The sequence below is a fragment of the Zootoca vivipara genome, chromosome Z2, assembly GCF_965207765.1.
Source record: "Zootoca vivipara chromosome Z2, rZooViv2.hap1.1, whole genome shotgun sequence".
Taxonomy (NCBI): domain Eukaryota; kingdom Metazoa; phylum Chordata; class Lepidosauria; order Squamata; family Lacertidae; genus Zootoca; species Zootoca vivipara.
In genome coordinates this window covers 46,789,474-46,817,372 of record NC_142585.1, presented here as the reverse complement: position 1 = coordinate 46,817,372, position 27,899 = coordinate 46,789,474, and the positions used below count along the sequence as shown (strand labels likewise).

Sequence of the window (27,899 nt, the reverse complement as noted above, 5' to 3'; positions counted from 1 at the left end):
CTCTCCGTAACCCCCGGAGAGGGTAGGGGGTTGCCATTTACTCCCCTAGCAACCGCCAAATTCCTTACGAAGGTCAGAGAGATGGAAAACAGGTCCGCCATTCCTGCAGGCGGAAACCGGAACCTACTTTAGGTTTCTTTCCAAACAATTTGAAATAAGGAGTTGTACCAATGGTTTGATGGAATAGTCTGTTCTGAAGATAGCAAGATGTAACCATGCTTTCCGCTCAAAAGGACATTGGTAACCCAGCATCTTCAATCATAGAAAACATCATAGTTTGTAAAGATCTATTTTTTCTCTCCGCAACTCCATTTTCTTCAGGAGAAAAAGTGTTTGTTTTTCTATGCCCTATGCCCCGTTTATGCAACCAATCACGGAAAGCATTTGACAAAAATTCTCCACCTTTATCCGTCTGAATCCTTTTCAGTTTGAGAGAAAAAAACCTCTCCACAGACGCCACCCAGCCTTTGAACTTGGTAAACACGTCTCCCTTGCTTTTCATGGGATAAACCCAGGAATAACGCGTTGCGTCATCCACAATAGTCAAAGAAAAACGCGCTCCACCTCTGCTAACAGCAAATGGACCAATTACATCCATATGAACAAGCTGTAGCGGTGTATCGCTCACTCTATCACTTCTGGGAAATGATACTCTCTGGGTTTTAACTTTTTTGCAAACATTGCAATCCAAAAATTTATTACAATTCTTCAGTTTGCACCCATCAGCTAGCATAGGCATTTTTAAAATACTTTTCCAACCAGCATGTCCCATTTTTCTATGTAATAAATGCACACAGTTGTCATGCACAGCTTTGTTACCCAACACAGGCTGAGATTCACTGACTACTGCTGAAATTGGAGAACCTGCTTTAAGCATAAACAAACCTCCCTCTGACTTAGCAGTTCCCAGAATCTCACCATTCTTTTTGATAACACAGCTGTTTTCTTCAAAATGTACTTTGAAACCAGCTTTTAGCAAACAATCTACTGACATTAAGTTGCTTCTTAGTGAGGGCACACATAACACATTCTCCAGGCACTCACGCAGACAAGGAACAAACACTGAACCCCCCGAATGTACCTCAGAAGTTCTCCCGTCAGCGAGAGCAATTTGGCTACGTTGTGCCACGCTCTTTGAAACAAACAACTCGTCAGAATTTACAATGTGACGAGTGGCACCTGAGTCAACCACCCAGACAGTTTGTTTCTCATTAGCAACCTTGACCACGGCTGTCACAAGATGAGCCGACTGTTTACGCTTGAAAAATTTCTTCTGCCGCTGTTGCTGTTGCTGCTGCTGATCTTGTCGCTGATACTTCGTCAACTCTGGGCACCCGCGTTTTAGATGTTTTGTCGATCCACACCGAAAACACCGTCGCACAGCATACGCTGACTCTTCACAGGAACGTGGTGGTTGCTGCTTCCCTTCTGGAACGGCATTCACATTCTTTCCAAGCCGACCGCTTGTCGATGCCTCTGCAGCCAACAACCTGTCTTCCCGTTTCTGCCATTCTTCCAGCAAACGCCCAGTAACATAACTAACAGTTAAATCATCTTCTTTCATTGCCTCAAAAGTCATTACTAAATTGTCCCAGCTTTCAGGGAGAGAGCTCAAAATGATAGACACTTTCTCCTCCTGGGCTAATGTACAGTCTCTTTCCTGAAGTTCTACAAACTTCATCTGTAAACTGTGCAGATGATCATGCATTGTCACTCCAGGCTGTAACATCGCCTTGTATAATGACTTACGAATAGATAACTTGGAAACAGCAGTTTCACGCACATGTAGGTCTTTTAACGCTTTCCACACACCTTTGGCTGTTTTAATCCCCCGTACATGCGGTAACTGGGAATTCTCAAGCCCCAAGATAATGGTGGCCCTTGCTCTTTGGTCATTATCCAGGTCTTCATCATCTGGCTTTGCAGGTGGCCCATTTACAGCCTGCCAGAGATGTTCCCTTTGCAGCACTGCCTGCATGCGTTCAGACCATAGCAAGTAGTTGCTGTCATTCAGACGCTCAAACGCCATCTGAAACGGTTGTGACGCCATCTGAGAGCAATGTTCCCTGGAACCTGGAACCAGCTACTCACGGCCTCCGAGAGAGAACAGGAAACACAGCATCCAGCACTTCCACGCTGCAGCTGTTGTCCAAACGATTCCACACGTCCACGGCTTCACCAGCTCACTGATGCCAACACGCCAGCCAGGAACCAGCCAGTGTCCTTCCCATAACCTCTTAGAATTTTTAAGTGTCAGGTGTGACTGCAGCCTGAACACAGCAGAGTTTGCGCAGGGGAAGCGTGCTGGGCCCATAACCTCTTAGAATTTTTAAGTGTCAGGTGTGACTGCAGCCTGAACACAGCAGAGTTTGCGCAGGTTTTTCCGGAAGCTTCTGGCGGTAACTTGAAAAAATGACTAGACGTCTGGACGCAGAATAAACTATATACAGGATTTATTAAAATAAAATAAAACAGAGTTTCTATATACAAAGCAAAATAAATCCTCTCCTCTCTGTCTCTCTCTCAACCTATACAGCAATTTCTCTCCTACACTCACCACACACACACTGAACTGGCTTTCACAGATAACAAGTCTCAGTGTTGAACCTCAACCAATAGAAACGCTGTTGCTAAGGTAGAAGCAGACCTTGGCTTTCTGCCAAATGTTATTAGTTTGACCTAGATTAGTTTGACCTAGATTCGATTGAGTGAAGAAGCAATCTGATGGTGTTTTATGCTACTGACTCAGCAAAAACCCGAACAGTTTAGCCTGGAGAAGAGAAGGTTAAGGGGTGATATGATAGCCATGTTCAAATATATCAAAGGATGTAATATAGAGGAGGGAGAAAGGTTGTTTTCTGCTGCTCCAGAGAAGCGGACACGGAGCAATGGATTCAAACTACAAGAAAGAAGATTCCACCTCAACATTAGGAAGAACTTCCTGACAGTAAGAGCTGTTCGGCAGTGGAATTTGCTGCCAAGGAGTGTGGTGGAGTCTCCTTCTTTGGAGGTCTTTAAGCAGAGGCGTGACAGTCATATGTCAGGAATGCTTTGATGGTGTTTCCTGCTTGGCAGGGGGTTGGACTGGATGGCCCTTGTGGTCTCTTCCAACTCTATGATTCTACTAGCTTACCTGGCCATGCGTTGCTGTCAGCCATATGTCAAGAATGCTTTGATGGTTTTTCCTGCTTGGCAGGGGGTTGGACTGGATGGCCCTTGTGGTCTCTTCCAACTCTCTGATTCTATGATTCTATGACCTGACTAACAAAAAAAGGGATTATTAGGGGGTAAAATACTAAACAGATCATTCTACAGTAAATAATAATAATAATAATAATTTATTATTTATACCCCGCCCCTCTGGCTGGGGGAACACTTTGGGCGGCTTCCAACAAAACACTAAAATTCAAAAATACAGCCTTATATAGGGTCATCAAACACACAAGGAAGCTTTTTTAAGCTGCAGTAACAGTAGAGACGCCGCTAGAGGGCGATGGTTTCCTACCTCTCCTGTCGGTTCTTTTCCCAGCATGCCCGGCAGGGTATGCTGGCTGAGTTTTGAGGTTTTTACTTTGTGCAGGTGTGCCATTTGTATAGCCTATGTTGCTAAGAACACTCCCCATTGTGGAATGCGACGTTGTGTCGAAATTTGATACAAAATATATCTAGAATTGTGAATACAATTTCACGAAATGGTAAAACGGCATACCAAAAAATTAAAGACGGTTTGTGCATGACCTTTTTAAATATTTCAATGAAATACACCTCATTTTAGTCAATAATAATAATAATAATAATAATAATTTATTATTTATACCCCGCCCATCTGGCTGGGTTTCCCCAGCCACTCTGGGCGGCTTCCAAGAAAAGAATAAAATAATCGATTAAAGATTAAAAGCCCCCCTAAAGAGGGCAAAAAGTTCATCCATTTGTGCTACAGGAAATAATTTTTGATACATTTCTGATTATTGCCGTTCGTTTCGCCATCCTCAAGTACTCTAACAATTTTTCCTGCCACTCTTGAACCATTGGGACAAATTCAGAAATGTACCAAGGCAAAAAAATAATGGACGGGTGGAAATATGTACAAGACGACTTGGAGAGAGAAAATATAGAAAATAATCTGTTGTTGTTGTTGTTTAGTCGTTTAGTCGTGTCCAACTCTTCGTGACCCCATGGACCAGAGCACGCCAGGCACTCCTGTCTTGCACTGCCTCCCGCAGTTTGGTCAAACTCATGTTTGTAGCTTCGAGAACACTGTCCAACCATCTTGTCCTCTGTTGTCCCCTTCTCCTTGTGCCCTCCATCTTTCCCAACATCAGGGTCTTTTCCAGGGAGTCTTCTCTTCTCATGAGGTGGCCAAAGTCTTGGAGCCTCAGCTCCAGGATCTGTCCTTCCAGTGAGCACTCAGGGATGATTTCCTTCAGAATGGATAGGTTTGATCTTCTTGCAGTCTATGGGACTCTCAAGAGTCTCCTCCAGCACCATAATTCAAAAGCATCAATTCTTCGGCGATCAGCCTTCTTTGTGGTCCAGCTCTCACTTCCATACATCACTACTGGGAAAACCATAGCTTTAACTATACGGACAGAAATAATCTAGTGATGTGCTTAGAATAAAAAATATAACAGGAGAGGATTTACTAATAGACACTGGAGAGTAGGGAGGGTCATAAAAATATTCCCCCTGAAAATGTTTCCTACCTTGATCTTATCTCAGGCATATGGTATAAACATAATTTCAAATTTAGGACAAATCACTTAATATTTAGACCCTGCTCCTCCAGATTGAAATTTGGCCTCACTAGGAGTGATAAAAACATAGGAGTTTGACTCATTTAATTCTCAGTATGTTCAATTGTGAACTAATAAACCTAAATTTTAGGTTTTATGGAGAGCAATAATACTTGCATACTACTATTTTCTGCAATATTTATTTATTTAAGATCAAAAATGTTGATAATTGACATGAAAAACCAATGGTTTTGAAAAAAATGATATGGAACAATTAAGCACAACGGTGTGCTAAACAAGTAAAAATAAACAATAAAACGCCACTCATATTATGTGTTGCGTCAAAACATCACATTAGACTTACAGTGGTGCCTCGCTAGACGAATGCCCTATAAGACTAATTTTTGGCTTAACGAAGAGATTTTTCGAGCGGAGGTTGCCTCGCAAGACAAATTCGTTTTGTGAAAAATTGGTCTAGCGAATCACGGTTTCCCATAGGAATGCATTGGAATTCAATTAATGCATTCCTATGGGCAAATTTTTTTAAAAAAAATTAAATGCATTCCTATGGCATACGCTAGACGAATTTTTCGTTATACGAATTGACCCGTGGAACGAATTAAATTCGTCTAGCGAGGCACCCCTGTACTTGGTATAAATTGTTCTAAATGCTTACAATTTGTGTAATTAATAAAATCATGCCTTATGCAATTTATACATTGTGCATGTACACCATCTTATATCATGCTAAAAATATGCTTTTATGCATTACACTAAACGTCTATTTTGTCTCTTGTTTTGGGAATTTAGAGCGATTGTTCATTGTTATTTTGATGGTAGCGTCACGTCTTTTCTCTCCAATAACTATCCTAGATGCTCTAGTCACCTCCCACTAGTAACCTCCTACAATTTTTCATGTAAATTAACTTTCATGTAAATTTCATGTAAAATAAATTTCATGTAAACAAATATTGCAGAAAATAATAGTATGCAACTATTATTGCTCTCCATAAAACCTAAAATTTATGTCGATTAGTTCACAATTTAACATCCTAAGAATTAAATGAGTCAAATTCCTACGTTTTTATCACTCGTAGTGAGGCCAAATTTCAATCTGGAGGAGCAGGGTCTCAATATTAACCGATTTGTCCCAAATTTGAAATTTGACTATGTCTATACCACACGCCTGAGATAAGGTCAAGGGAGGAAACATTTCCGAGGTGTTTTTTTTTATGACCCACCCTATTGTACAACTCAGCAGGGAGGAGGGTGGATTCTGCCAGACATTGGCTCCAGCTCCACCTGCTCTTGGTCACCCTGCCTTCTGCCCTACTGGACCCATTGGCCACCAGTCACCACCAGGGCTGGCACGTCCATTAAGGCGAACTAGGCAGTTGCCTAGGGCGCCAAAATGGAGGGGGTGCAGGCCAGCCTGCCCAGAGATAAGATCAAGGGAGGAAACATTTTTGATTTTTTTTTCTGACCCACCCTACTGGAGAGGCTCACAAGTATGTGATGTAGGATGTATAGCAAGGGAAAGTCAATGTACAAAGGGAAGCATGTTGTGAAAAATAGGAAGTGACCCTTTTTTTGGTATGTTGTTTCTTTTGTTCTTTGTTCCTTTTTACTTATTGGAATTCTTTTTCTACTTATTCTTGTATTATATGATTTGTATTAAGGGAGCAATTGCTAATATTTCCTTATTTTTCTTTTTTGACCTTATTTTTTGTGCTTTTGTGTTTTTTGTTGTGCTTTTTTCGATTTCTGTAATCTTTTAAAATTTGAATAAATAACACACACACACACACACACACACACACACACACATATAAAAGGAAATAATTTTTGAGATTTTTTTTAAAAAGTCATCACCCTAAATTAACTCATATTCACACCCTCTTTTTTTCTTTTTTGACCTTATTTTTGTGCTTTTGTGGTTTTTGTGTGTTTTTTGTTGTGCTTTTTTTATTTCTGTAATTTAAAATTGGGGTGTGTGTGTGTGTGTATATATATATATATATATGTATAATTTTTGAGGGGGGGGAATGAAAAAGTCATCACCCTAAATTGACCCATATTCACACCCTCTTTATTGATGTTTTTTTTTCTTTTTTGACCTCATTTTTTGTGTTTGTGTGTGTGTGTGTGTTGTTGTTGTGCTTTTTTTATTTCTGTAATCTTTTAAAATTTGAATAAATAATTTATATATATATATATGAAATGAAAAAGTCATCACCCTAAATAGACCCATATTCACACCCTCTTCATTTTTATTTTTTATTTTTTTTGTGTTCCAGGGATTGCAGGGTCCTAAGGTGAGTATGGCAGAGCAATTCTAGCAAGATTGCTGCTTCCATCAAAACTGTGCAAGCCTCTTTGAAGTAGAACAAGCAAATGTGACATGTATCGACATTGTCTTCCTAGGGCCCCCCGGGACCTCGAGGACCCCCTGGACCTCCGGTATGTGTTTAGAAAATTGTCTATACTTCAATTTGTATTTCCCTATCACTGTGGACCCGCTATTATTTATCTATTTATCTATTTATTTATTTATTTATTTATACCCCACCCATCTTGCTGGGTTTCCCCAGCCACTCTGGGAGGCTTCCAACGAATACCAAAATACATTAAAATATCACAGATTAAAAACTTCCCTAAACGGGGCTGCCTTTAGGTGTTTTCTAAATGTCAGGTACTTGTTTATCTCCTTGACCTCCGATGGGAGGGCGTTCCACAGGGCGGGCGCCACTACCGAGAAGGCCCTCTGCCTGGTTCCCTGTAGCTTTGCTTCTTGCAACGAGGGAACCGCCAGAAGGCCCTCGGCGCTGGATCTCAGTGTCCGGGCTGAACGATGGGGGTGGAGACACTCCTTCAGATATACTGGACCGAGGCCATTTAGGGCTTTAAAGGTCAACACCAACACTTTGAATTGTGCTCGGAAATGTACTGGGAGCCAATGCAGATCTTTCAAGACCGGTGTTATGTGGTCTTGGCGTCCGCTCCTAGTCACCAGTCTAGCTGCCGCATTCTGGGTTAGTTGTAGTTTCCGGGGCACCTTCAAAGGTAGCCCCACATAGAGCGCATTGCAGTAGTCCAAGCGAGAGATAACTATAGCATGCACCACTCTGGCGAGACAGTCCGCGGGCAGGGAGGGTCTCATCCTGCATCCCAGATAGAGCTGCCCTGGACACAGAATGGACCTGCACCTCCATGGACAGCTGTGAGTCCAGAATGACTCCCAGGATGTGCACCTGGTCCTTCAGGGGCACAGTTACCCCGTTCAGGACTAGGGAGTCCTCCACACCTGCCCGCCTCCTGTCCCCCACAAACAGTACTTCTGTCTTGTCAGAATTCAACCTTAATCTGTTAGCCGCCATCCACCCTCCAACCGCCTCCAGGCACTCACACATGACCTTCACTGCCTTCACTGGTTCTGATTTGAAAGAGAGGTAGAGCTGGGTATCATCCGCATACTGATGAACACCCAGCCCAAACCCCCTGATGATCTGTCCCAGCGGCTGCATGTGGATGTTAAAAAGCATGGGGGAGAGGACACAACCCTGAGGCACCCCACAAGTGGGACACCACAGGTCTGAACACTCATTCCCCCCCCACTTTCTGAACACGGCCCAGGAGGAAGGAGCGGAACCACTGTATGACAGTGCCCCCAGCTCCCAACCCTTCTAGACGGTCCAGAAGTATGTTATGGTCGATGGTGTCAAAAGCCACTGAGAGATCCAGCAGAACTAGGAAACAGCTCTCTCCTTTGTCCCTAGCCCGCCGGAGATCATTGACCAGTGCGACCAAGGCAGTTTCAGTCCCATGATGAGGCCTGAATCCCGACTGGAAGGGATCCAAAAGGTCCGCTTCTTCCAGGTGTGCCTGGAGTTGTTCAGCAACCACTCGCTCAATCACCTGGTCCCCATTTTCAGTGCATGAAATTATTAACTAAAAATGGGGATGAAGGGTAATGTCAAAAGGGACGTGTTTGGCGCAATATGACCTGTCATTTTGTCTCTTGACTTTGTAGGGTCCCCCAGGAATGCTAGCTACATTGGTAAGTTCTGAAATTTCATTCTGCTCGCGATTTCATGTGTTTTGGGACACCACTGAACGAAATTGTGTCAGCTATTGGGAAACTATACATATGACTAGGTCACCAGATTTTTGATTTTGTTTTAAAGGGTTGTCCTGTGTTGCAGACACCACCATCCCTTCGAGCAGAGATTAGAGATATTTTTCAGCCAAAGGGCCACATTACCTTCTGGGCGAACCACTTGAGAGCCACATGCCAGGAGTGGGTGAGGCCAGAGGCCAAAATGGACAGAACAATGAATGTCCATTCTACCTTTGTACAGTAGGCCTTCAATTCAGTTCTCAACATTTCCACAGGGTTTTGTAAAAATAAAATACAGTGGTGCCTCGCTAGACGAATGCCCTGTAAGACTAATTTTTCGCTTAACGAATAGATGTTTCTAGTGGAGGTTGCCTCGCGAGATGAATTCGTTTTGTGAAAAATTTGTCCAGTTACCCATAGGAATGCATTGAAATTGAATTAATGCGTTCCTATGGGCAAAAAATAAAAATAAAAATTTCAATGCATTCCTATGGGATTCGCTAGATGAATTTTTCGTTATACGAATTACGAATTAAATTCGAATAGGGAGGCACCACTGTATTTTAAAATCCTCAAGAAAACATGTCCGGATCTTAGTGCAAATTTCTCCAAGAAAGGCAGTTTTGCAAGCTGTTTCCCCCTAACAGAATGCATTGTTGCGTATTTTCACTAATATAGTTGCTTTCATGTGCTTTTTGTAAACATTGCTTGGGGAAACTGCATCAAAACATTTAGAGAAGTGTGAGTCTCGAAGGATAATGTGTTTCGGTTTGTGTACTGGGTCAGGAAATGCAGACTGGGCAGTAGGGTGGGTCATTTAAAAAAATCAAAAATGTTTCCTCCCTTGATCTTATCTCAGGCACACGGTGTAAACATAGTCAAATTTCAAATTTGGGACAAATTGGTTAATATTTAAACCCTGCTCCTCCAGATTAGGATGGGTCATAAAAAAATTTTTTTCCCGAAAATGTTTCCCCCCTTGAACTTATCTCAGGCGTACAGTATAAACATATAAACATAAACATTTGACTCCTTTAATTCTCAGTCTGTTAAATTGTGAACTAATAGACATAAATTTTAGGTTTTATGTAGAGCAATAATAGTTGCATACTATTATTTTCTGCAATATTTATTGATTTAAGAGAAAACATGTTAATAATTTACATGAAGAACCAATGGTTTTAAAAAAAATTATGGAACAATTAAGCAAACGGTGTGCAAAACAAGTAAACATAATAAAACGCCACTCATATTATGTGTTGCGTCAAAACATCACATTAGACTTACAGTGGTGCCTCGCTAGACGAATGCCCTGTAAGACGAATTTTTTGCTTAACAAAAGGATTTTTCGAGCGGATGTTGCCTCGCAAGACAAATTAGTTTTGTGAAAAATTGGTCTAGCGAATCGCGGTTTCCCATAGGAATGCATTGAAATTCAATTAATGTGTTCCTATGGGCAATTTTTTTCCCCACTGTATGCCTATGGGATTCGCTAGATGAATTTTTCGTTATACGAATTGACCCTTGGAACTAATTAAATTCGTCTAGCGAGGCACCTCTGTACTTGGTATAAATTGTACTAAATGCTTACATTTTGTGTGATTAATAAAATTATGCCTTACGCAATATATACATTGTACATGTACACCATCTTATATCATGCTAAAAATATGCTTTTATGCATGACACTAAACGTCTATTTTGGCGCAAAGTCCTTCTTTGTCTCTTGTTTGGGGAATTTAGAGTGATTGTTCATTGTTGTTTTGATGGTAGCGTCACGTCTTTTCTCTCCAATAACTATCCTAGATGCTCTAGTAACCTCCTTCACTGCATGTTCAACCATTTGTGAATGGCACTTGAATTTTGGAATTGTTAAGGAAGTGGTCACAATATACTGAGAATGAAAGGAGTCAAATTCCTATGTTTTCATCACTCGTAGTGAGGCCAAATTTCAATCCGGAGGAGCAGGGTCTAAATATTAAGCGATTTGTCCCCAATTTGAAATTTGACTATGTTTATACCGTACGCCTGAGATAAGATCAAGGGAGGGAACATTTAAAAAAAAAAAAAATTATGACCCACCTTACTCTGCAGTTATTTCAGTTTTTGTTATGGATGTTGTCAAGTTAAGTTTTTGTATGGCCACCAAGCTGCAAACTTTTCAGATGAAAAACCCAAAGGAAATGGCTATTAGCACATTGTTAAGTGTGGCTTCCATTTTCGTTTACAGTAAACCCACTTCCGCGCCTGCGATGGAGGTGGCATTGTGGGCAGGCCCCGACCAACTCTCACGATGGGGGCTGAGATCTTAGCCCCCTTTGCGATGGGCCGTTCCCGCCTCCGTTATCCCCTAGCCGACCAATTAGGTCAGCCGGGGTCGGGGCTTGCCCCCTTTTAAACGGCCCGGAGACAGGAACTCAGCCTCTTTTGCCCCGCTCACCAGCGCGTCCACTTCAACCGCCCGCCCACCCTTTAGGCTAGACCGACGCTGCTATGGACTTTGGTTGGTCGCCTGGTTGGCCAGGGGCCGGGTAGGACTTTTCCCACATGGGCTAGCCATAATGCTTTTTTCGCCTACCTCATAGCAATTCGTCACAACTTTGGTTTGGCGGTAGGCATTGGAAAGTTGCATAAAAAGAAGAATGGGGGGGGCAGGTTGCGTCATCAGCTGCCTCAGGAAATGGAGAAATATTCCGTTAAAGGTTTCTGGGGGCGGAGCTTGGTCCGGAGCCTGCAGAGGTCAGGGCCGTAAGGCACGCCCCAACGGTGGCCACAGGAGGGGTTCCGGTAGATGTACATCACTGGGCTCCTTTCTGGTGGTTAATTTCTCCCAGACTGCAACACACGGGGTGGTGTCAGACATTGTCAGTTAAGTTCCAATGCGTAAGCCAATAACCAATAAAGTTGTGGCCATATTCGCCCACTTAAATCTATCATCTGCGTCTTGTTTCTTATTTACTCATGGGAGGAGGGACATTGCCACACAACTAGAGTTTAGTGTTATGTCCAAGCCCTAAACTGCGGTTCATATTGACAATGCAATAGGACAGTTTCGCAATCCACAGTTGAAGTTGGCTTGTTTGAGACAAACCATACTTAGGTTAAACAAATCCTACTTTGCTTGCCCAGACAACATAAGAATTCATAGTTGTGCTACAGAGGATACCAAATTTTGGTGTATAGCAACATATGTAGTGAGGATGTCCACAAACAGAGCAATTTGGGAATGAAGTTTTATCTCCATATCTCGGGCAACCCCAGCATTTAGCTTTACTTCATTTATATACTTCAGATATGGACCAATTAAGAAGTAAGGAATTACAGTGGTACCTCTACTTACGAATTTAATGCATTCCGAATGCACATTCGTAAGTCGGAAAAAAATGTAAATCGAATCCCATAGGAATACATTGGGAGAAAAAATTAATGAATATTGATCACTAGTAGAATGTAGTCTGGCAAATAGACATAATGTAAAACTGTTGCAAAAACTGAAGGTGGCAATAGGAGAGAAATATGCCTGAGCTAAGATCAAGGGAGGAAACATTTTCAGGGGGGGCAATTATGACCCACCCTACTGGGCTGTTACTTCTTAAAATGCAAATAAAATCAAATTATTGATCTCCCATGCTGGAAAGGCGGCTTTGAACTGGGCCTCCCCAGCTTGAAGCTCTCGGAAATCCAACAGGCGCAGCAATTGGCACTAAAAAAACCCAGCAAGGGTAGCATGAATGCAGGACCATCTTAAGCAAATCTGATGCCCTGGCGCGAAGATCCCTCTGGCGCCCCAGTGCCCCGTTTCCCAGGGCAGCTGTCTGGCGGGCGCAGTGTGCAGCACGGCACCCCCTAGCGGCCTTGCCGTAGGGCCGGCCCTGCATGAATGCCCTGTCCAGTTAGGCCCTGAATCCCAAATCTGAGGTGCCTCAGGAGGCAGAGCTAATTTCTTGTCCATCTTTCGCCTTCAACTCTACCATGTCTTCTTCCTGTGTTTTTTCTCCCCAGCAGCAGCAAGATGGTTTTGGTGCAGCTTTCCAAACAGCGAGGAGTTCCAGCACTGGGTTCAAGTCTGAGGTATGTCATAGGAAGCTCAGGAATCCTTTCAGAAAGACCCGCTCGAACTTCTCCTGCGGAGTCTCCATGGAAATGAGCAGGATATTAGAATAATAGAATCATAGAGTTGGAAGAGACTACAAGGGCCATCCAGTCCAACCCCCTGCCAAGCAGGAAACACCACCAAAGCATTCTTGACATATGCCTGTCAAGCCTCTGCTTAAAGACCTCCAAAGAAGGAGACTCCACCACACTTCTAGGCAGCAAATTCCACTGCCGAACAGCTCTTACTGTCAGGAAGTTCTTCCTAATGTTTAGGTGGAAGCTTCTTTCTTGTAGTTTGAATCCATTGCTCCGTGTCCGCTTCTCTGGAGCAGCAGAAAACAACCTTTCTCCCTCCTCTATATGACATCCTTTGATATAGTTGAACATGGCTATCATATCACCCCTTACCCTTCTCTTCTCCAGGCTAAACATACCCAGCTCCATAAGCCGTTCCTCATAAGGCATCGTTTCCAGGCCTTTGACCATTTTGGTTGCCCTCTTCTGGACACGATCCAGCTTGTCAGTATCCTTCTTGAACTGTGGTGCCCAGAACTGGACACAGTACTCCAGGTGACGTCTGACCAGTGCAGAATACAGTGGTATGATAATGTAAATCCCTATAAATCTTCTGGACACATAAGGCATCACTGAGTGTCCACACTGAGTAGAACTTGTTGTTGTCGTTTAGTCATGTCCGACTCTTCGTGACCCCATGGACCATAGCACGCCAGGCACTCCTGTCTTCCACTGCATCCCGCAGTTTGGTCAGACTCATGTTGGTAGCTTTGAGAACACTGTCCAACCATCTCGTCCTCTGTCGTCCCATTCTCCTTGTGTCCTCCATCTTTCCCAGCATCAGGGTCTTTTCCAGGGAGTCTTCTCTACCAAGGAGTGTGGTGGAGTCTCCTTCTTTGGAGGTCTATAAGCAGAGGCTTGACAGGCATATGTCAAGAATGCTTTGATGGTGTTTCCTGCTTGGCAGGGGGTTGGACTGGATGGCCCTTGTGGTCTCTTCCAACTCTAGGATTCTATAATTCTATGATCATGAATGCACATCATAGATGCCTGGAGAAGCCCTTACTTTCCCTTGCATTCCTCTTACCCACCCTCCTCTCTAGAGCTATCAACATTCAGACCTTCCAGTGATGGACCAGGGAGGGGAGATCTTTAAGACTCTGCACTACCTCAGCACCCTCATCCAGAGCATCAAGAGACCCCTTGGAACCAAGGAGAACCCTGCGCGCATCTGTAGAGATCTCATGAACTGTGAACAGAAGATGCAGGATGGTAAGTGTGTGTGTGTGTGTGTGTGTGTGTGTGTGTGTGTGTGTGTGAGAGAGAGAGAGAGAGAGAGAGAGAGAGAGAGAGAGGGCACTAGGGTGATGAATTTTTTACAACCTCATTTTCCTGTATCATTATTTGATGAGCTTCCATTAAAGATTAGATAAAACCTCATCAAAAAACCTCATGCACAAAATGATTTTAAAAAAATTATTGATCCGTTTTTGGACCGTTTTTGAAGTCACTGTAGGCAGATATCAAATTGAACCCAAGCTTTGGAGCAGGCATCCCCAAACTTCAGCACTCCAGATGTTTTTGCCTACAACTCCCATGATCCCTAGCTAACAGGATCAGTGGTCAGGCATGATGGGAATTGTAGTCCAAAACATCTGGAGGGACGAAGTTTGGGGATGCCTCCTTGAGAGTCACATATATACAACATTATATAGGGTCATCAAACACACAAGGAAGCTTTTTTTAGCTGGAGTGACAGTATAGACGCCGCTAGAGGGTGATCGTTTGCCACCTCTCCTGGAGGTTCTTTTCCCAGCATGCCCGGCATGGTCTGCTGGCTGAGTTTGGAGGTCCCTAAAATGGGCTTTTACCTTGCGCAGGTGTGACATTTGTACAGTGGTACCTCGGTTTATGAACACAATTGGTTCCGGAAGTCTGTTCATAAACTGAAGCGTTGATAAACTGAAGCGAACTTTCCCATGGAAAGTAATAGAAAGTGGATTAATCTGTTCCAGATGGTCTGGGGAGTACTTAACCTGAAGCGTACTTAACCGAAAGCGAACTTTCCCATTGAAAGTAATGCAAAATGGATTAAATCATTCCAGACGGTCCGTGGAGTACTTAAACTGAAGCGTTCATAAACTGAAGCGAACTTTCCCATTGAAAGTAATGGAAAGTGAATTAATCCGTTCCAGATGGGTCCGTGGCATTCGTAAACCAAATATTAGTAAACCGAGGTGTTCATAAACCGAGGTTCCACTGTATACCCTATGTTGCTAAGAACACTCCCCATTGTGGAATGTGGCGTTGTGTCCAAATTTGATACAAAATATATATATAGAACTGTGAATACAATTTTATGAAATGGTAAAACGGCATACATAAAAAATTCAAAACGGTTTGTGTGTGACCTTTTTTAATATTTCAATGGAATAGACCTCATTTTAGTCATTCATAGGCAAAAGTTCATCCATTTGTGCTACAGGACAAAAAAAAATGGGGGGCGATGAAAAAGTCATCACTCTAGTGGGCACACCTGTGCTTTGCATGTTGCATTGAAGGTTTCGTGAATGAAGACCCCCATTCCACCCTTCCTCTTACCCAATGCAAAAGGAAGCAAAGATGTCGCAGGTGCATGGCTTTCACCTGCTGCCTCTAGATGGCAGGCCCTTTCATTTGTAATGTTTCCAATGCTTGCTTTATATAATAATAATAATAATAATAATAATAATAATAATAATAATAATATATTTATTTACACCCCGCCCATCTGGCTGGGTTTCCGCAGCCACTCTGGCCGGCTTCCAACAAAAATACATTCATTTCTGAAAGATTAAAAGCTTCCCTAAACAGGGCTGCCTTCAGATGTCCTCTAAAAGTCTGGTAGTTATTTTTCTTTTTGACATCTGGTGGGAGGGCGTTCCATAGGGCGGGCGTCACCGCCAAGAAGGCCCTCTGCAACGAGGGAACCGCCAGAAGGCCCTCGGTGCTGGACCTCAGTGTCTGGACAGAATGATGGAGGTGGAGACGCTCCTTCAGGTAATCTGGACCGAGGCCGTTTAGGGCTTTCAAGGTCAGCACCAACACTTTGAATTGTGCTCGGAAACGTACTGGGAGCCAATGTAGGTCTCATAGGACCGGTGTTATATGGTCTCAGTGGCCGCTCCCCGTCACCAGTCTAGCTGCCGCATTCTGGATTAATTGCAGTTTCCGGGTCACCTTCAAAGGTAGCCCCACGTAGAGCACATTGCAATAGTCCAAGCAAGAGATAACTAGAACAGGCATCCCCAAACTTCGGCCCTCCAGATGTTTTGGACTACAATTCCCATCTTCCCCGACTACTGGTCCTGTTCGCTAGGGATCATGGGAGTTGTAGGCCAAAACATCTGGAGGACCGAAGTTTGGGGATGGCTGAACTAGAGCATGCACCACTCTGGCGAGACCATCCGCGGGCAGGTAGGGTGTCAGCCTGCATGCCAGATGGAGCTGATAAACAGCTGCCCTGGATACAGAATTAACCTGCGCCTCCATGGACAGCTGTGAGTCCAGAATGATTCCCAGGCTGCGCACCTGGTCCTTCAGGGGCACACTTACCCCATTCAGGACCAGGGAGTCCTCCACACCTGCCCACCTCCTGTCCCCCACAAACAGTACTTCTGTCTTGTCAGGATTCAACCTCAATCTGTTAGCCGCCATCCATCATCCAACCGCCTCCAGGCACTCACACAGGACCTTCACCGCCTTCACTGGTTCTGATTTGAAAGAGAGGTAGAGCTGGGCATCATCCGCATACTGATGAACACCCAGCCCAAACCCCCTGATGATCTCTCCCAGCAGCTGCATGTAGATCAGGGGTGTCAAACTCAAATTCATCGGGGGGCCGCATCAGCAGTTTGGTCACCCTCAAAGGGCCGGTTGTGTCTGTAGGACTATGTGTCCACTCTTTATTATCATAAATTATTGTCACTGCATTCAATTATTACTGTTTTTTGTAATAATGTAAGCTCATTCCCGCCCCCACGCGGATCACATTCCTGCGTCGTGGCGCGTGTGTGGGAGGGGATGTAAACGAGGGAAATTTGAACAAAAGGTGGGGATCGACGGCTTCCGGGGGGGGGGCTAAACTAAACCTTCGGCAGGAAGGAGAAAGCCACTGCTGGGATTAAAAACCTGCAGATGGAAAGAGGGCTTCCCTCTCCCGCCCTGCGCACACCCAAACCCTGCTAGGCAGGATGCCACACGCTACAACCCACCCCATGCTTTGGAGAGGGGCAGGAACATGCGGTGCAGCGCCAACTCCCTGCTTTGCTTTTGCATCCTCCCTCCTCAGCGCCAGAGTCCCTTCCCCTCGTGCTGAGGGAGGGCAGCGGATTTCCCGAGGAGGAAGGCGGCAGCCCCAGCAGACGTGCATCTTCGCCTCAGAGCTGCTCTTCCCCCCACCCGCGCTGTTGTCGTCTTCGCCGCCGCCTCTCCCTACCGGGACTGCAGGCAGAGGAGGCTTGAAAACCTCCCCCCCAAAAAAATTCCCCTCCCACCTACTCAAACCGCGAGGCGACTCCATCTGGAGCTCTACATCACGAGGGGCTGAGAGGAGGCGGCGGCAGAGCGGGAAGAGCAGGAACCCGTGCCGTCGCCGCCACCTCCCTCCCGGCCGCCCCCCGGGGAGCAGCTCCGCCGGAACTGAGAAGCTAAATGGCGGCTCGGGGGTGGGGGGCAGAGCAAAAGCCAGGCACCCTCCTGAGTGTCTATGAGGAGAAAACGGGGGAAGAGGGAAGAGAAACCCGGCTCCATCAAGAGAGCGACTGTTGCGCTTCGCCTACTTCCCCCTCAGGCTCACTCCGTGTCCCTTTCGCCCGCTCGCTCACCCACCTCCCGGATGCAGCCGAGGAGAGGAAGGGAAGCGGTGGGCGGCGGCTCCCCAGTGCCGCCTCACTCGCTCTCAGAGACAACAGCAAAGCCCGCCAAAAAAAAATCCAGCGCTGCTCCATCCTGGCACCAACTTTGCCGGCGGCACCTGTAGGGCTTTCCTACCTCCTCGGCGGGCTTCCTCCTCCTCCTCCTGCATCTCACTTCCCCGTCTGGCCGCTGTGCCACCGCCTCCCTCAGCCTCATTCAAAATTGAAATTCCCTGGCCAAGGCTGTCAGCGTGGCTCCAGCACCCCAGCCTCCGCCTGCAGCCCCGCCCCCGGTTTTGACCCTCTGCCAATCGCAGGCTCCAGAACTACTGTCAGCGGCCAGTGTCGGCGCCGGCTACGCGGGCCACATGACGAGGTCTGGCGGGCCGGATTAGGCCCCCGGGCCTTGTGTTTGACACCCGTGATGTAGATGTTAAAAAACATGGGTAAGAGGACAGAACCCTGAGGCACCCCACAAGTGAGAGCCCAGGGGTCTGAACACTCATCCCCCACCACCACTTTCTGAACACGGCCCAGGAGGAAGGAGCGGAACCACTGTATGACAGTGCCCCCGGCTCCCAACCCCTCTAGACGGTCCAGAAGGATGTTATGTTCGATGGTGTCAAAAGCTGCTGAGAGATCCAGCAGAACTAGGAAACAGCTCTCTCCTTTGTCCCTAGCCCGCCAGAGATCATCGACCAGTTTGTTTAAAACAAAACAAAGTATTACACCCGTAGGTGTAATTTTACTACCAACCATTGTTTTTTTAAAATCTGTTTTTATTGCTAGGCATCCGGGTGTTTTTGGATTAAGGGGTGCATAAAATAAATAATGCTATGTCCCTTCTCTCCTTCAGGAACGTACTGGATCGACCCAAATCTGGGCTGTTCTTCAGATAGTATTCAAGTCACCTGTAACTTCACCCAAGGGGGACAGACTTGTCTCAGCCCCATCACTGCCTCAAAGGTATGCTTGAGTATCCATGGGCCAAAAGTCGGCCTGGATACACTGGTAGATTGCTGTGCGGTTTGCAGCAAATTCAGGGGGCTCTCTGGGTCTTAATTGCAACAGGCAATATTTTTTAAAGTTAGACTTCATTGCTGTTTTCTCCCTAATTTATACTATTTCATGGAAGTAGTTTACAAACATAGAATCATAGAATCATAGACTTGGAAGAGACCACAAGGGCCATCCAGTCCAACCCCCTGCCGAGCAGGAAACACCATCAAAGCATTCCTGACACATGGCTGACAGCAACGCGTGGCCGGGTCAGCTAGTAGAATCATAGAGTGGGAAGAGACCACAAGGGCCATCCAGTCCAACCTCCTGCCAAGCAGGAAACGCCATCAAAGCATTCCTGACATATGCCTGTCAAGCCTCTGCTTAAAGACCTCCAAAGAAGGAGGTCTTGGCAGCAAATTCCACTGCCAACCAGCTCTTACTGTCAGGAAGTTCTTCCTAATGTTTAGGTGGAAGCTTCTTTCTTGTAGTTTGAATCCATTGCACATGTTTGATTAAGTAGGACAGTGGTACCTCGGGTTACAAATGCTTCCGGTTACAGACTCTGCTAACCCAGAAATAGTAGCTCAGGTTCAGAACTTTGCTTTAGGGCGTCCTGAGCAACTTTGCAGATGACACCAAATGAAAGGGGTGGCTAATACCCCAGAGGACAGGATCACACTTCCAAATGACCTTAACAGTGTTCAGGGCGGCATCTCTCCCTGCTCCCTTCCTGTGCCCTTCCTTCATTTGAAAAGAACTGCACTAGAGAGAGTGCATATAGCCTATCTTGATTTTAGCAAGTCCTTTGACAAGGTGCCCCAGGATATTCTTGTAAAGAAGCTGGTAAAATGCGGGCTAGACAATGCTCCCATTCAGTGGATTTGTAACTGGCTTACTGACCGAACCCAAAGGGTGCTCATCAATGCCTCCTATTTATCCTGGAGAGAAGTGACTAGTGGGGTGCCACAGGGTTCTGTCTTGGGCCCAGTCTTCTTCAACATCTTTATCAATGACTTGGATGATGGGCTTGAGGGCATCCTGATCAAGTTTGCAGATGACACCAAATAGGGAGCTGTGGCCAATACCCCAAAGGATAGGATCACACTTCAAAATGACCTGAACAGATTAGACAACTGGGCCAAAGCAAACAATATGAATTTGAACAAGGAGAAATTTAAAGTACTACACTTGGGCCAAAAAAAATGAAAGGCACAAATACAGGATGGGAGACACCTGGCTTCAGAGCAGTACATGTGAAAAGGATCTAGGAGTCTTGGTAGACCACAAACTTGACATGAGTCAACAGTGTGATGCAGCAGCTCAAAAAGCCAATGCAATTCTGGGCTGCATCAATAGGAGTACAGAATCTATATCCAGGGAAGTAATAGTACCACTGTATTCTGCTCTGGTCAGACCTCACCTGGAGTACTGTGTCCAGTTCTGGGCACCACAGTTCAAGAAGGAGACTGACAAGCTGGAACGTGTCCAGAAGAGGGCAACCAAAATGGTCAAAGGCCTGGAAACGATGCCTTATGAGGAATGGCTTAGGGAGCTGGGTATGTTTAGCCTGGAGAAGAGAAGGTGAAGGGGTGATATGATAGCCATGTTCAAATATATCAAAGGATGTCATATAGAGGAGGGATAAAGGTGTTTTCTGCTGCTCCAGAGAAGCGGACACGGAGCAATGGATTCAAGCGACAAGAAAGAAGATTCCACCTCAACATTAGGAAGAACTTCCTGACAGTAAGAGCTGTTCGGCAGTGGAATTTGCTGCCAAGGAGTGTGGTGGAGTCTCCTTCTTTGGAGGTCTTTAAGCAGAGGCTTGACAGGCATATGTCAAGAATGCTTTGATGGTGTTTCCTGCTTGGCAGGGGGTTGGACTGGATGGCCCTTGTGGTCTCTTCCAACTCTACGATTCTAGGATTCTACTAGCTGACCCGGCCACGCGTTGCTGTTAGCCATATGTCAGGAACACCTTGATGGTGTTTCCTGCTTGGCAGGGGGTTGGACTGGATGGCCCTTGTGGTTTCTTCCAACTCTATGATTCTATTATTCTAGGTGACCACCAGATGTTCTGGACTAGAATTCCTCTCAGCTGCAGCCAACACAGTTGGGAGCTCGAGTCCAAAACAGCAAGCAGGCTGATTTTATGGGTGTTCATGAGCTTGATGAGAATTCCACCTCCTTTGTTTCCTGGGGGATCAGGGCACCCTTCATGCAGTCAGAGGATGAATGAAACCAAGCTGGAGTCCCAATCCCTGTCTTCATCGCAACCTCCCATTCTCCCCTTGTTCCAGCTTGACTTTGACATCGGACGAGTGCAACTGAATTTCCTGCACCTCCTGAGCACCGAGGTCACCCAGAACATCACCATCCACTGCCTGAACACCTCCGTGTGGCAGGAAGGGCCCTTGAGGAAACCTATGCGTTTCAAGGGCTGGAATGGGCAGATCTTTGAAGCTGGAGGGCACTTCACACCTGGTGTAGTTGTGAATGACTGCAAGGTATGCAAAAAATTGCCAGGGAAGCTCCGCAGGGGAGGGCTAGGAAGAGGATCTGTAGCCAGAGGTGGGGACAATGTGCTTGTCCGCATTTAGGGTTGCCAGACTCAATAGTGGACAGGACTTCTGTGCCTTGAATTGCCCTGCTCTCTTTTGAGTCTGGAAACCTGAAAGAGAAACCAGCAGACGCTATGTAAGGAATGCGTTGATGGTGTTTCCTGCTTGGCAGGGGGTTGGATTGGATGGCCCTTGTGGTCTCTTCCGACTCTACGATTCTATGATTCTTTGTTTCATTTCCAAGCAAAGGGTCTGCTGGTTTCTCTTGAAGGTTTCCAGACTCAAAAGAGAGCAGGGCAATTAACTAATAATAATAATAATAATAATAATAATAATAATAATAATAATAATAATAATGTATTATTTATACCCGCCACTCTGGGCAGCTTCTGACAGAAAAATGAAATAAAATAATCGATTAAACATTAAAAGCCTCCCTAAACAGGTCTGCCTTCAGATGTCTTCTAAGTCTGGTAGCTGTTTTTCTCTTTGACATCTGATGGGAGGGCGTTCCACAGGGCGGGTGCCACTACCGAGAAAGCCCTTTGTCTAGTTCCCTGGAACTTGGCTTCTCGCAATGAGGGAACCGCCAGAAGGCCCTTGGTGCTGGATTTCAGTGTCTGGGCAGAACAATGGGGGTGGAGAAGATTCTTCAGGTATACTGGGCCTAGGCTGCTTAGGACTTTCATGGTCAGCACCAACACTTTGAACTGTATTCGGAAACGTACTGGGAGCCAAAGTAGATCTTTCAAGACCAGTGTTATGTGGTCTCGGCGGCCGCTCCCAGTCACTAGTCTAGCTGCCGCATTCTGGATTAATTGCAGTTTCCGGGTCACCTTCAAAGGTAGCCCCATGTAGAGCACATTGCAATAATTCAAGTGAGAGATAACCAGAGCATGCACCACTCTGGCAAGACAGTCCACGGGTGGGGAGGGTCTCATCCTGCGTCCCATATGGAGCTGCCCTGGACACAGAATTGACCTGCGCCTCCTTGGACAGCTGTGAGTTCAGAATGACTCCCAGGCTGCACACCTGGTCCTTCAGGGGCACAGTTACCCCATTCTGGACCAGGGAGTCCCCCACACCTGCCCGCCTCCTGTCCCCCACATCTGAAGGCAGGCCTGTTTAGGGAAGCTTTGAATCTTTCAGAAATGTGTGTAATTTAATATTTCTGTTGGAAGCCGCCCAGAGTGGCTGGGGAAACCCAGCCAGATGGGCGGTGTATAAATAATAAATTATTATTATTATAAAGGGACCCCTGACCATTAGGTCCAGTTGTGACCGACTCTGGGGTTACAGTGCTCATCTCACATTATTGGCCAAGGGAGTCGGCATACAGCTTCCAGGTCATGTGGCCAGCATGACAAAGCCGCTTCTGGCGAACCAGAGCAGCGCACGGAAACGCCGTTTACCTACCCTATTGATCTACTTGCACTTTGACGTGCTTTCGAACTGCTAGGTTGGCAGGAGCTGGGACCGAGCAACGGGAGCTCACCCCGTCATGGGGATTCGAACCGCCGACCTTCTGATCGGCAAGCCCTAGGCTCTGTGGTTTAACCCACAGCGCCACCTGCGATAATTGGTGGATTTCTCCAGGGACAGCTGCAGGGCAAAGTCAAAACCTCTCAGACCCGCAGCTAGAAATCACAGGACAAGTGGGAGTGTGGGTGGGCCCACCTTGAACCTTTGATTGCACCTTATTTTGAAGGGACCTTTCCTATTTTGCAGCTTTCCAGTCGGATGCAACTTTGTCAGCCAGAGGGCTGGGTCGTTCTGCAAAGCAGCAGTGCCCCCTGCTGCCATTTTGCATGAACTGAATGCTTCTCAAATATGAATCTAAAGTAGGATTGGGAGAACCAGGGCGTCTCTAGGCCCAGGCCGGGTGGCGCAAGGCGCCAGGGTGCCTGGCCACCAGGGGTGCTGAAGCAGCGCCGAACGGCTGGTGTCTCGGAGCAGCTGTTGCTAGCCGCCCCCTCCTCTTCCTCTCCTCCTCTTGAAGCAGAATCAGTGAGGTGTCTAGGCAGGCGTCTTGTTGATTCTGCTTCAAGAGGAGAGGAGAGGAAGCTCAAGCGCCGTGCGCCCTCGCCGGATCGCTCCAGGTGCTGATGTGGCGGCTGTGGCCAGGGCTGCTCCTCCTCCTGCTGTCTGTGCTGTGGGGGTCCTGAGTAGCGTGGGTCATAAAAAAAAATCCCGAAAACATTTCCCCCCTTGATCTTATCTCATGCAAAGCTGTGACTTCCTTGGCAAAACATTGGCCCAAAAATGTCGAGATTAGTGTTAGTGTAGTATTTACATATGTTCCTTAATGTCTGCGGGTCTACTCTGAGTAGAACATAGTTGGATACACCCTATTATCCCTATTCATTTCAGCCTTGGAGGAAGCGCCCATAGCTGATAATAATTGTGTCAATAATCTGTTCAGGGCCGTCCTTTCAATTTGGCTTAGTGGCGTTGTTCGCCAGGGCGCCTCCCCATCAGGCGCGCTGGGCTGGGGCGCCCAGCAGCCCTGCGTGTTGCTCATGTTCGGGGTGGCAGGACCAGCGCCCGAAAGGGCTCCTTTCGGTGTGCTGTTCCCACCAACCCCCCTCGCAACAGCAGGCTTGCTAACTGCCATTCCAACGGCACCTAGCAAGTCCGCCCAAGCGAGGGGACGTGGCAGGAGCAGCACCCGAAAGGGCTCCTTTCGGTGCGCTGTTCCAACCAAGCCCCTTTGCAACAGCAGGCTTGCTAGCCGCCGTTCCAACGGCGCCTAGCAAGCCCGCCCAGATGAGGGGACGTGGTGGGAGCAGCGCCCGAAAGGGCTCATTTTGGTGCACTGTTCTCGCCACGTCCCCTCGCAACAGCAGGCTTGCTAGCCGCTGTTCCAATGGCGCTGGATACCCTTAAGACGCCCTGAATCTGTTCGTTTGTATGCTGCTTTTCTGGCTTTCGTGGGAAGGAAGACACACCTTTCACACGCGGCTGATGATGTGCTATTGCTTGGAGAGGAGATGCAAGGGACCACGGCCGTCTTAAGGGTATCCAGTGCTGTGGTGCAAAATCCCTCTGGCGCCCCCTGCTATTTAGGTGCCGTTGGAACGGCGGCTAGCAAGCCTGCTGTTGCGAGGGGACATGGCGGGAACAGCACACCAAAAGGAGCCCTTTTGGGCGCTGCTCCCGCCACATCCCCTCACCTTGGCGATCTTGCTAGGTGCCTTTGGAATGGTGGCTAGCAAGCCTGCTGTTGTGAAGGGACATGGTGGGGACAGTGCACCGAAAGGAGCCCTTTCGGGCACTGCTTCCGCCGCACCGAACATGAGCAGCGTGCGGGGCTGCTGGGTGCCCCAGCCCAGCGCCCCTGATGGGGAGGCGCCCTGGTGCACCACGCCACTAAACCAAATGGAAAGGACGGCCCTGCAAGGGACTGTTGCACTAAAGAGACCTGGCATTGTTGGGAAGACTTAGCTTTCTCTCTCTCTCTCTTCCCTCCCTGCCTCCTTTGCATTTAGATTCAAGATGGACACTGGCACAGGACCCTCTTTACCTTCCGGACACAAGACCCACAACAGCTGCCAATTGCCAACATCTACAACCTCCCACCATCCGAGCCAGGGAAGCAGCAGCACCTCCTCGAGGTTGGGCCCATGTGCTTTCTCTAAAAGTTGGCAGCCTCTGCGGCACTTCGAGCTCCTTCGTTTTGGAGATGAGCAGGGCCTGTTGGCCACCCCTGGACCTCTCTCCCAGCCTTGAGCGTTTGGACTCTGCCAAGTCATAAGGAATCCTTGGCCCGTCGGACTCTCCAGGATGGGGAGAGGCGAATGCTGTGGCTTTAGATGCTGAAGCAAGAGGCCAGTTGAGCAAAGAAATTCCACGCCCAAAGATTTCCCCCCCTCCCTCGCCACACCTTCGGCCAAAGAAACTGTATGCAATATCGGACTTCCGGTTTACCACCATTGAAGCCGGTGGGAAAATTCGGGGCTCCGAGTTTCCCTGCCTGGAAAAGGACGTGATGCTAGCAGGCAGAGCTTTTGGAAAGGAGACAGGAAGGAGTCTGGGGAAGACAGCTTTGCAAACTGGTCTTTGTCTGCTTGTTGCTCCGGAACAGGAAGCATTTTTACGTGCAATATTCGAGAGAGAGAGAGAGAGAGAATAAGAAAATGATATATCTATATATTTTATTTAAGGCAAAAATAAAAAATAAAAGCGAGCAAGGTCCTTCTTTCCGTTGGGAAAGAAAACAGCCCTTTTTAAGTGGCTTGAGAAGGGAAGGCAGGAAAGAGATGAGACGAGATTGGTGCTAAGTAGGAAAAAGAGAGAGAGGGATGGGTTTGTTAAATTTGATTCTACCTCTCACTGTGAAATACCTGGTGCTCTTTAATTTTTTTAAAAAAAGAAGTGTGTTTTATGTAGATGACTCAAACTATTTAAGGTTCTAAGACAGGCATCCCCAAACTGCAGCCCTCCAGATGTTTTGGCCTACAATTCCAATGATCCCTAAACTTAGAGGACCAGTGGTCAGGGATGGTGGGAATTGTAGTCCAAAACATCTGGAGTGCCAAAGTTTGGAGATGCCTGTTCTAAGAGGTGCTACTACAGCAGGCATCCCCAAACTGTGGCCCTCCAGATGTTTTGGCCTACAACTCCCATGATCCCTAACTAAGAGGACCAGTGGTCAGGGATGATGGGAATTGTAGTCAAAAACATCTGGAGGGCCAAAGTTTGGGGGTGCCTGTTCAAAGAGGTGCTACTACAGCAGGCATCCCCGAACTTCATCTTCCCCGAACACTGGCCCTGTTAGCTAGGGATCATGGGAGTTGTAGGCCAAAACATATGGAGGGCCGCAGTTTGGGGGTGCCTGCACTACAGTGTCTCCTCCCAGGCTCCTCCAAACCCTTGACATTGCTAAATTCCCTTGGGAATGAGAAGCAGGGGTTAAAACAGGGCAGGGAAGATCATCAGCGCAACAATGACAAATAAACTTTTTTTAACTTAAAGGTGCATGAAATATTCTACAGGGGCTTTGTACGTTCTTTGAAATCTAGGATTTGTTAACCGGTCGTTTGTCACGGGTGTGTTTTAAAAGAAAAATGTACCTTGAAAGGTGGTTTTTCAGAGCAATAATTGAGCTCACGAAAAACACATTTCTCTGCTTGTGTGTGTGTGTGAGTGTGTGTGTGTTCCTATACAATAGGGTGATGACTTTTTCATTTTTCCCCCAAAAATTATTTCCTGTAGTACAAATGGATGAACGTTTGCCTATGAATGACTAAAATGAGGTCTATTCCATTGAAATATTTAAAAAGGTCACGCACAAACTATTTTTAATTTTTTGGTATGCTGTTTGACCATTTCATAAAATGGTATTCACAATTCTATATATATTTCGGATCAAATTTGGACACAACACCACATTCCACAACGGGGAGTGTTCTTAGCAACATAGGCTATACAAATGTTACACCTGCACATGACCCTGCCGGGCATGCTGGGAAAAGAACCTACAAGAGAGGTAGCAAAACATCGCCCCCTAGTGGCATCTATACTGTTACTGCAGCTAAAAAAAGCTTACTTGTGTGTTTGAAGACCCTATATAATGTTGTATATATGTGACTCTCAAGCTTGGGTTCAATTTGATACCTGCTTACAGTGACTTCAAAAATGGTCCAAAAACGGATAAATACGATTTTTAAAAATCATTTTGTGTGTGAGGTTTTTTAATCAAATCTCTTTGAAAGTAAGGTTTTATCTAATTTTTAATGAAGGCACATCAAATTATGATACAGGGAAATGAGGTTGTAAAAAAGTCATCACCCTAATATACAACTGTTACTCACCAAAGCATTAGGCTGCAAGTAGCCAAGATGAGAGTGGGAAGAAAAATGAGAGCGAAACCGTTTGACTTGATTTCTGGGCTGAATGGGGGTCTGTCATCTGTTCCAGTCCTTCTGTCTATGGCGAGTCCTAGATTTGAACACCTACCGTGTATTCCAGCGTATAAGAAGACCCTCAACTTTTCCAGTTAAAAGATAGAGTTTGGGATATACTCGCTGTACAAGGAATATGACCCGGCGTATAAGACAACCCCCGACTTTGGAGAAGATTTTCCTGGGTTAAAAAGTAGTCTTATACGTAGGAATATACAGTAAGTCTCTTGTTTAAACAGTGGGAAGACAGGAATCTATTGTTTTGGTCCAAAGACCGTGTCGGGGTACTTTGTCGCTCCTCCACCTGCTCAGTCTTGGATGGGTTTTGTTTCTTATTGTTGTATTTGTCGTTTTTGTTGTATTTGTTGTTGTCGTTGTTGTTCTGTTTCATAGAAACCTAGACTCTATATGTAAATTTGGAGTTTAAAAAAAGAAGAGGAGGATTGATATGATGGTAATCGTTTTATTCTATATAAGGAATGCAATATTAAGGTAGCTGGGGCCGTACTGTAATGAACATTTTGGTGCCTGTTTTCTGTTTAATTTTCCATGTTTCGTAAAATATATGTGAGTCTTAATCA

The 27,899-nt window shown here is 46.1% G+C and overlaps 1 protein-coding gene across 2 annotated transcripts in view; it reads left to right on the top strand.

The window, feature by feature from the left end:
* The window catches only part of LOC118084239 (uncharacterized), a 281,031-nt gene extending 253,132 nt beyond the window's left edge, over positions 1-27,899 (top strand). Inside the window, exons 54-61 of one of the 2 annotated variants that reach the window (XM_060270659.2) lie at positions 7,031-7,048; positions 7,158-7,193; positions 8,764-8,790; positions 12,856-12,921; positions 14,064-14,232; positions 18,712-18,821; positions 21,155-21,361; positions 24,904-27,899. In XM_060270659.2, the coding sequence (XP_060126642.2) occupies positions 7,031-7,048; positions 7,158-7,193; positions 8,764-8,790; positions 12,856-12,921; positions 14,064-14,232; positions 18,712-18,821; positions 21,155-21,361; positions 24,904-25,053 (783 nt within the window). In that variant the 3' untranslated portion in view covers positions 25,054-27,899. Of the gene's footprint in view, positions 1-7,030; positions 7,049-7,157; positions 7,194-8,763; positions 8,791-12,852; positions 12,922-14,063; positions 14,233-18,711; positions 18,822-21,154; positions 21,362-24,903 lie in introns of both variants that reach the window. The other variant, XM_060270658.2, reaches the window with a different exon arrangement.